The sequence below is a fragment of the Paracoccidioides lutzii genome (assembly GCF_000150705.2).
Source record: "Paracoccidioides lutzii Pb01 unplaced genomic scaffold supercont2.3, whole genome shotgun sequence".
NCBI lineage: Eukaryota > Fungi > Ascomycota > Eurotiomycetes > Onygenales > Ajellomycetaceae > Paracoccidioides > Paracoccidioides lutzii.
Genome location: NW_015440949.1, coordinates 1,189,047 through 1,198,046, shown reverse-complemented (window position 1 = coordinate 1,198,046; position 9,000 = coordinate 1,189,047). Strand labels below are relative to the sequence as shown.

Sequence of the window (9,000 nt, the reverse complement as noted above, 5' to 3'; positions counted from 1 at the left end):
GGGGGGGGGGGGGGGGGGGGGGGGGGGGGCTGGAGAGCAGGATGAGCCTCCAGGTGTATCCGACAATTGGAGTGCTACTGCTGATAACTACATGCAGGCCCCAAAATTACACGGTATCCTCCCCCAAGTCCAACAAGAAAGCCGGACGCGGTATCGATTTTCCAAACACACGCGGAAACAGCACATCTCTACCGGTAAGTCCTCCCCCCTTTTGCCACAAGAATGTCCTGTAAAAGGTCTGACGACTTCTCAACGCACGTAGCCTTAGTGGTGATTATAATCCGCTTCATGCCACTCCGGAGCCTGGGAAAGCTCTAGGCTATGAAGGAGTAATTATGCATGGCCTGTTCAGCTGGAATGTTGCTGCCCAAAGAGTTCTCTCTCGATATGGTCACAGCGACGGCCCACGTCTGCGTGACTTTGAGGCAAGATTTGCTGCGCCGGTAAAACCGGGAGATAAATTGGATATCCTCATGTGGGATATGGGAGTGTCGAATAGAGGAGTGGGTATATGTCAAGAAAACGAGACGCTACGTGAAGTGCGATTCGTGGTGAAGGTTGGAGAAACTGTTGTATTATCTGATGGGAGAGCGTTGTTGACCAATAATGAAGACTCTGCTGATTGCAAGTTATGACTAGTTATAGATTGGTCAGATAATGTCATAACAGAAAAAGCTGAATAAAAAGGAGAAAATATTTTAACTTATGTATAATTAAACAAAACGCCCACAAATGGACGTCCTTTAAAAAGTAAACAACCTCCATTACAAAACAAAAAGGTTCACACAATACACTCTCTTTCTTAATAGGTGTGGATGGCAAAGGATATACGAAACCTAGAGCGAAACTCGGCCCGCTAGAGAGTTAAAGGATAAATCGATAGTTGAATGTATGCAACAATTACAGACTTAATTTTTGACGTATGCCGTTAAAGCAGGAAAGGCCACCATACTTTTACCTCATGCTATCATGAGGTAATCAAGTGTAAAGTTTATACGGAAACCGGTCACCCCGAGATTAGAACTTTTTCCCCGTAATAGCAAGCGAAAGCCTATAGTCGTGCGTAATTCTCTGCGCGCTTGCTGCTTGCAAGTATGGAGTCAAGCAGTTCGCTGCTACGCACAGATAGGATGGAAAGAAGGCTGTCACTCAACTGCTCAACATTAAGTATTGTCAGCAAAGTGGACGAAGAGGATAGTTTTAGCGCGGCGAAAAACGGTTCCTTACACCATGAGTGCTTTCACAGCATCCCTGTAGCCAGATACCAGCATCTCGTTTGACCTTCCCGTGATGAAATCGCAGCCGGTAGTCTCGATCCACGTGATATTGCTCTCCGGTTGCCGTAGCCGCGACGATCGGTTCCAGGGGTTTGAGCATAGTTGCAAAAGGATTGCGCGTATATCCAGTAGCAAGGACCACTACGTCATACCTTTCGCCAGAGCTCTCGATCTGCCCGGATTGCGTGTCCTTTACGTGGAGCTCTACTTGGTTATTTGGCAGTTCTTTTAAGCCGACAACCTCACGGCTAGTAATCAGGCGCAGGGACCAATTAGCAGGATTAGGATCAAGGAATTTCTGGCGATATAATTTCTCATAAACTGATTCCAGAAGTGATAGACGAACAACCCCGTAATTGGTAGCTTTGTTCTCGAGGAGAGCTTGTTGGCGTGCTGGGTGATTCAGAGAATAGAAACTGTCGACGCTGCTTGGGTCGAAAATCTCATTGACACTATCAAGGTTTGGGTTTGGGTAATTAGAATTAGAGCGGTGACAATTGCAATTCAGAATTAAAGGCAACTCACAATGGGCTATCGTCGCTGGGTTTCAATGATGAAGCTTTCGTGATGAGGGTGACTTTGCAATTGGGATACCTCGATTGCATATCTTCAGATATTTCAACCGCACTCTGACCTCCACCAACGACGGCAAAGCGGTAGGAACCGCCTTTCTCTCGGAGAAACTTTTGTTCAGATTCTAGATAGACAGAGGAATGGATAACAGTGCTGGGTAGAGGTTTGTTGGAAAGCTCCCTTGGAATAGCTCGCTCTCCTCCGCTAGCAACGACGACGTGCTTGGCAGAGAGCTCTCTGAGCCTTCCAGATTGCACATCACGGACCACAACTTTGAAATGTTCGGCTGGCCAACCGGGTCTAGCCTCCGCGGCAGCAACACTAACCACCTCCTGCTGATATTGAACCCAGTCATCAAAATGCGAGGCGCACCATTTCATGTAGTCGTTAAATTCCTCTCGGAAGGGCATATGTGTCGAGAGATTGGTAAAGTGGACAAGACGGTTTTTTTGGTGTAAATAATTAAGGAAGGTGAAGTGAGAGCAAGGGTTTCGTATCGTGGCCAGGTCCTTGATAAATGAAATTTGCATCTTGCTGCCAGGGAGCAGCATACCCGTGTGCCAACCAAACTCACTCTGTCTCTCTAAGAATAAAACACGACGGTGGATTCCACGGTCTCGCATAGCAATAGCTATAGCAAGGGCAGCAGGCCCAAACCCAACACAAATTATGTCGTACTGGCCGCCTCCATTAGAACTCCCTTCCACATTGTTCTCTCGCAGGAGCACAGCTTCCCGTCGGTGGGAATCGTCGTTCTTGAGTACGGTCTCCATGGGGAATGATGGTAGTGAATATGGTGAGAGGGATAGTACGAGGTAATCTCAGCAGCGTAAATAAAATAGGTGATTAAAAAAAATGATGTCAACGTAACAAATAATCGAACGTTGCCGGTGGGAAATTAGAGGGAATTCGAAAACTTAAGAACCCTTAGCTGAAGCAAAAACACACTGCTGGTTAGGTCCGGCGATTGGCATCGCCTGATGTTGTTGGAGTGTCATATACCATGCATCAATCACAGTGTTGAACCTCGCGTGCCCTGTCAAGGATGCGACGGTAACGTAAAACCGCAATTTGCAAAATTGTTAGAGCAGAATATAGCAACTATGGCCGTATTCTCCAAAAAGCCGAAATCTCAGACGATGGCGGATTGGGTGTCTAACAAGCCAACAAGCCTTGTTGTGGCTGGCCAAGGAAAGAAAATAGCTGCCGTTTTTGCAAGAGAGAGAGTCCGTTGAGAAGGGAAAAACTCCGGGTGAAAGTTCCTGAGGTCCGAAGAACTGGACTCCGTTTGCAGCCGGAAATACAACCGATGTATCGCTGTTTTTGTGTATTTTTGTCCCTGACACTCTAGTGTAACTTTGTCTCGAAATTACGGGTTTGGTAAGATTATCTGATTGATTAGATTCCTTATCTCTCGTTTTCGTGTTGTCTGTAATAAAGAATCCGCGACGGATGGAAGAGTCTCTGCACTGCCACATGCCCCCACAACCGTAACATTTCATACGCTTAGTACGCTAGAGACATTGGAACAGTAGTCCATCAACTTCTCTTTTTTGCATGTTTCAAATCCATCAACCCTGGTAAGGGAGACTTAGACAAGATGGACTTGACAGGGGGTGCATTACCTCTTACGGGCTGCGGCAAATCCTTAAGGAGGAAGGGGGGAAAAAATGAAGAATAAATAAAAAAACTATATGTAAAAGCTGTTGTAAAGAAATGCAACATTGGGCCTTCGGGGTGTGTAAGGGTATAATAAACACAAAAACGCAATTGCTATAATGGCGACAACATTGAATGACTCTTCTCTCTGGAGGCTGCAGCAGACGTTGAATCATATCCAGCCACAACACATACGTGAAAATGAAGAAAGGCTTTCCATCGTCCATGGCCCCACCCAGCCTGCCCTTTGGGAGATGACTTTGGGCGGATTGCTTGAATTCCAATGTCTACAGTATCGTGATCTAGAGTGTGTCGTTATCCCTTGGACCGGCGCACGATGGACTTATGGGCACCTTGAGCACGAGAGCGGTCGTCTTGCGCGTGGGCTCCTGGCGAAAGGAATTCAACGGGGGGATAGGATTGGAGTTATGGCCGGCAATTGCGAGGAGTACGTGTCTCTGTTTTTTGCGGCCGCCCGTGTTGGGGCTATCCTGGTTGTCATCAACAACACCTATACCCAGACGGAGTTGATATACGCTCTCCATCATACAGGCATGTTTGTCCCTAGATACTCCAAGCTGATTTTTGGGATGAATTAGCTGATTGGCTATAAGTAACAGCTTGCAAGCTGCTATTCATTGTTCCTCGAATAGGGCGACGCAACCTGGAGAACGCTTTGGATGACCTTGCCTCTCCCGATATTTCGGAGCGCGTTCCAAATCTTGAAGAAACGATACTAATCCGAGGAAACTACAAAAAGTTCAGGACATATGAGTCCGTTGCCCTTGAGGGGAATTCTGTTTCCATGAAGGCCGTTCAGAGAAGGCAGGACACTCTTTCGCCATTCGACGTCTGCAACCTGCAGTTTACCAGTGGCTCAACAGGAAATCCCAAGGCTTCAATGCTGACACATCAGTAAGTCTCTGGCCTCTTTGCGTTTAACAGCAGAAGGCACTGACCCCATTACAGCAACCTGATCAACAACTCGCGGTTCATTGGTGATCGAATGGACTTCACGGAATACGACATCCTCTGTTGTCCACCTCCATTGTTTCACTGTTTTGGGCTTGTCCTTGGCCTCCTCGCTTGCATAACTCATGGGGCGAAGGTGGTTTATCCTGCCGAAACTTTTGAACCCGGCGCCGTATTGAAGGCGCTATCGGACGAAAGGTGCACAGCACTACACGGAGTGCCCACCATGTTCGAGGCGATCCTAGCACTCCCAAGACCAGACACATTCGACTGCTCACAACTTCGGACGGGGATCATAGCCGGGGCCCCAGTACCTCGCCCGCTTATGAAACGTCTATGGAATGAGCTTAATATGACGGAGTTCACTAGCAGCTATGGTTTGACTGAGGCATCGCCCACGTGCTTTAATGCGTTTACCAGCGACCCGATTGACACCCGGCTCACGACGGTGGGCACAGTTCTTCCACATGCTAGTGCCAAAATAATCAATCCCAACACGGGGGAGACGGTGAAAGTGGGTGAGCGGGGAGAACTCTGCATGGCTGGATATCAAATACACAAAGGGTACTGGGAAAACCCAGAGAAAACTGCAGAAACACTGATAGAAGATGAGGATGGCACGATATGGTTGCGCACCGGCGACGAGGCCATGTTCAACTCTGAGGGCTATTGTAGCATCACGGGGCGCTTCAAGGACATCATTATCAGGGGAGGAGAGAACATCTATCCTCTAGAAATCGAAGAGCGACTCACAGCACATCCAGCCATCTCGCGAGCTGCAGTGGTTGGGCTTCCAGATAAACATTATGGTGAAGTTGTCTGCGCGTTCTTGACCCTCGAGGAAAGCCACGATTGCCCATCAGACGACGAAATCAGGGACTGGACCCGCAAAAAGCTCGGGAGGCATAAAGCACCCAAGCACGTGTTTGTATTCGGCTCGGATCCAAGGCTACCAGGAGATATACCCCAGACTGGCAGTGGCAAGGTCCAAAAGCAGATTTTAAGAGATCTGGGACGGAAGCTAATTTGAAATGGTACGAAGTGCAATGTAGTGTAGATAGTTACATAACTGAAATAGATCCAAAGAGCCGGTTTAACGACAACATTCTTTATTTAGTTCTCAAAGATCTCTCCATTGTTTATGATATGACAGGAATAAAATTTGGTTTGAAAAGGAGTTGAAAGTATCAAAGCGAGCGAGCAACTCCGTCACTCAGCTTAAGCCTGGTAGCCGTATCATATTAAACGCGCGGCTCTTAGGCGACATTTAGCGCGACTCTATCAGTTGGTTCCATGTTTCATGATCCCAAGCAAAATCTATCAGACGGGAGGAATAAGCGTAGAATCGAATTAGAATAACCACTGTATTTCAAAAATTGCTCTCTTCCCCGCTCATGTCTGCGGATTTCACACAACTTTTATAGCCATTGGGTCGTTCCACTTCATCCCCACGCGTATCGATGGCTAATGTCGGCTAAATTCCGTGCAAAGAACTAATATTCTAACATGTAGTCGTGTTTTAGCGATATCCGAATTCGGGGTAAACGAGCAATTATATTCGTTTATCATTCCAACGCCAACAGCTAGCTATCTATTACAATTTGCTTGTACGCTGCTTCGCCGTCCCATTGCTTGTTACACTGCCAAAATTAACCACTTCGAAAAACCTCACCCGCTCACACCTCACCATCGCTGACCTCTTATGGGGTAGGTCTCCCCATTTGTGAACATGAAACCCGTGTGCAGCATCGTATCCCAACACCGGTCCATTAGCTGCATTAGGCTCGCCCACAACACAAACAGTGCGGGGTTCGTCGAGGAAAATGTAATGGATGAGGCTGGTCCACCATGCCATTGCCCGATGCGGTCCACGGAATCGCGTATCGCCAACCAATGAATGCCGGCCACGATCCCAATCGAGGGCCGGGTAGTATGTACCCATGTGGTCCTCCTAATTGGAAAAAAGGAAAAAACATTAGTTTGTGATATATGATAGCAAAAGAACCTATCCGGGGAGGAGGAAGGTAAATGAAGAATAAGAAAAATCCTCCAGATTGGTGGAACAGATCATACCTTGGCCCAATAGATTTCGAAATAGGCGAAATATGTATCGTCAAACCGTGCCAATACAGCCATTTGGTGCGGGTCCTCATCAATCTTTCGCAAATACTCGCGATGTTCGTCCAGCGTGCCGGTCTCTTTCCAGTTGACAGCGACTCGTGGGTCATTCTGCCATTTATGGAACAACTCGAGATGCGTCTCATTCGTGTAGTCGAGATGATCCATGGCGAAAAACTCATCCAAGTGCGGAATATACCTACTATATATTGGTGCACCACGGGCAGGCTTTGCCGGACGGACAGGATGTAGTGCATGGACAGGGCGATCGTTGAGTTGCGAGGTCAGAGTGTACTGTAGAGGGAACGCTGGATATTGGGATGTCTGTATTCTAGCACAGCTTGCATGCGGAGTAGCAAGCCAGGCGGGCCGTGTCCCTAGTGGAGAGCCGGCGCCTTGCCAGAAGGCAGCCCTTGAGACCACAATATCGTGAATTCTGTTCGACGGTTGGGACTGAGTTGAATTGGGAAATTTGGTGGAAAGCCCAGTCGCGTTGATTTCTGCGTACAGGAGATCTTTCTGCGCTCCCGACAAGGATAGTCGGAAGGACTCTTCCGATGGTCTCATGGATAAGATCGCATAAACCATCGTCCATATTTGACCGACAGTCGGTGCTAAATCTCCATCCCAGGTCACGAATGAGACTAGATTGCGACATGCTCGCGCCCAGGCGGTATTGTCTGATTGAGCTGGTAAAGTAGACTCGGGGCTCGGAATCAACTCGCTGAAATATAGCATGTCATTGTGAAGAGGGTCCGGGGGGTTTGTGGCTCCATTGTTTTGATCTCTTGACAATCTAAGCTGGAAAATTTTCCAATTGGGTCCGGACGAAGCTTGGTAAAGCTCATATTTTGTTTTATATGGCTCCGGGAGCCGCACAAACGGCATGTCGCGCATCTCAGGTAGTGAGCTCATTGTACAGTATGCAGCTGCGAATAGACGGCAGAATACGAAAGGGAGAAGAGGTAAGTTCCGAAGTTATTCAAAAATATAAAAGGTCAGTGAGTCGATTAGAGAAGATGGATCCAATAAGGAAAAATTCTTCAATGCTCTCCTTTGCAAGAACCAATCCACGATCCATGTGTTGACACCTTAATACTTCAGGCGGCCTCCACTCCATCGACCCGGATAGAAGAAACCGTTATGAGTGTGCTTCTTCACTCCTCGGTTCATATCCACGAATGCCCGGAAATTTGGACTTCACCTGGCTATTGTATTGCGTCCATACATAATATGCCTCCCCGGGCGGAAAATACAAGTTTCCATAAGGCCAGGGTCATGTTTATAATACCGTGCGTGAAAAATTGCGATCTATAGTACAGTATTTTCGCTAACCTGTCAATACGAGTATAACTCTATTACGGTCAGTTGCACTCCATAACTGGCGTTACAAATCGTGGATATCTAATCAGATCATCTGATAGTCGGTATTTTTAGTCATATTATTTCAACCCAGGTCAAAGCGCATCAGATAAGATAACAAATCAATAAACTCAACCCGGAGAAAAACACCAACGAATGATTAGCGAGATTCTCCTTTCTTCGCTGCTTGTTAAGTTTGCTTGAGGCCATTACTTTGCCGCTCCGCATGCATTATCAGATCGTTTAACACACGAACAAGCCGACAGGTGGGGTGGTCAACATGACAAACATCCCGATTTGACCCGGTTGTCAAGAAACCACTGAAGAATCTCTGCTGTGGGTTCAACCAAGGTACTTGAAAACCTCAAAATGTATTGTTATTGTCTACCAGTTATCAACATTTCTCCGGGTATACCACGCGGATGACAAGGACATGGAATAGGGAGACTATTCGAGAAGGCCTCTCCGTCGTTCTTCCCGGATCACGCCGGCAATTGTCAGGGGTGAGCAAAGGCAATTGCAAAGAATTTGATGGAATTCCGAGTGTCCCCGCTCCAAGTAATGTAACACCAGGAATGCAAAGGTGCCATCCTCCCTCCCCGAGGACCATGTAACGTGACAAGCAGAATAATATGAGGACCCTAGTTTTCAAGGCTATGTGCAGGATTTGGGTCAAAGCTCTCCGTTGTTCGGAGTTCTAGGACCACACACCGCTTCAGTGAACCAACCAAAGTGTTTCCGTGTCAAAACCATGCAGGAATAGTAAGAGCTCTGACAATGGGAAAAGACGGTACAATCGCGAATAACTTTTTAGTAGAGCTACACAAAACGAAGAAAAGAAATTATTTCTACATTTGCTTGCAGAAGTTTCATTATCTGATCAAGCTCGAGCGGGGACACGTTTGGCGCCAATTTAGTTCATCCTATGTAAAGACAGACCTCTTTGACAAGTTGTGGGGAGTTACTGTAAGATGAGACTTGTGGAAAGATTGAGTTTCTTATTTACATACATTACATACATACTATAAATACCTGAATC

At 47.1% G+C, this 9,000-nt stretch overlaps 4 protein-coding genes across 4 annotated transcripts in view; 2 read left to right on the top strand and 2 right to left on the bottom strand.

Moving 5' to 3' along the window:
• The window catches only part of PAAG_11337 (hypothetical protein), a gene marked incomplete at both ends in the record, with an annotated part of 1,432 nt that extends 797 nt beyond the window's left edge, over positions 1-635 (top strand). Inside the window, 2 exons of the mRNA XM_015847005.1 lie at positions 98-194; positions 263-635. Coding sequence (XP_015703427.1) covers positions 98-194; positions 263-635 — 470 coding nt within the window. The remainder of the gene's footprint in view (positions 1-97; positions 195-262) is intronic.
• Positions 636-1,051: 416 nt separating this feature from the next.
• Positions 1,052-2,623, bottom strand: PAAG_01682 (L-ornithine 5-monooxygenase; the record flags this gene model as incomplete). Its single annotated transcript, XM_015844411.1, has 3 exons — positions 1,052-1,153; positions 1,228-1,729; positions 1,803-2,623. 3 exons carry the CDS (start codon positions 2,621-2,623, stop codon positions 1,052-1,054), a joined length of 1,425 nt encoding a protein of 474 aa, XP_015701319.1.
• Positions 2,624-3,628: 1,005 nt separating this feature from the next.
• PAAG_01681 (2-succinylbenzoate-CoA ligase) lies at positions 3,629-5,511 on the top strand (the record flags this gene model as incomplete). Its single annotated transcript, XM_015844410.1, has 3 exons — positions 3,629-4,069; positions 4,138-4,424; positions 4,479-5,511. The coding sequence occupies 3 exons, from the start codon at positions 3,629-3,631 to the stop codon at positions 5,509-5,511; spliced, it is 1,761 nt and encodes a 586-aa protein (XP_015701318.1).
• Positions 5,512-6,075: 564 nt separating this feature from the next.
• Positions 6,076-7,514, bottom strand: PAAG_01680 (acetylase; the record flags this gene model as incomplete). The annotated part of the gene is made up of 2 exons (XM_002796626.2): positions 6,076-6,432; positions 6,555-7,514. The coding sequence occupies 2 exons, from the start codon at positions 7,512-7,514 to the stop codon at positions 6,076-6,078; spliced, it is 1,317 nt and encodes a 438-aa protein (XP_002796672.1).
• Positions 7,515-9,000: the final 1,486 nt, after the last annotated feature.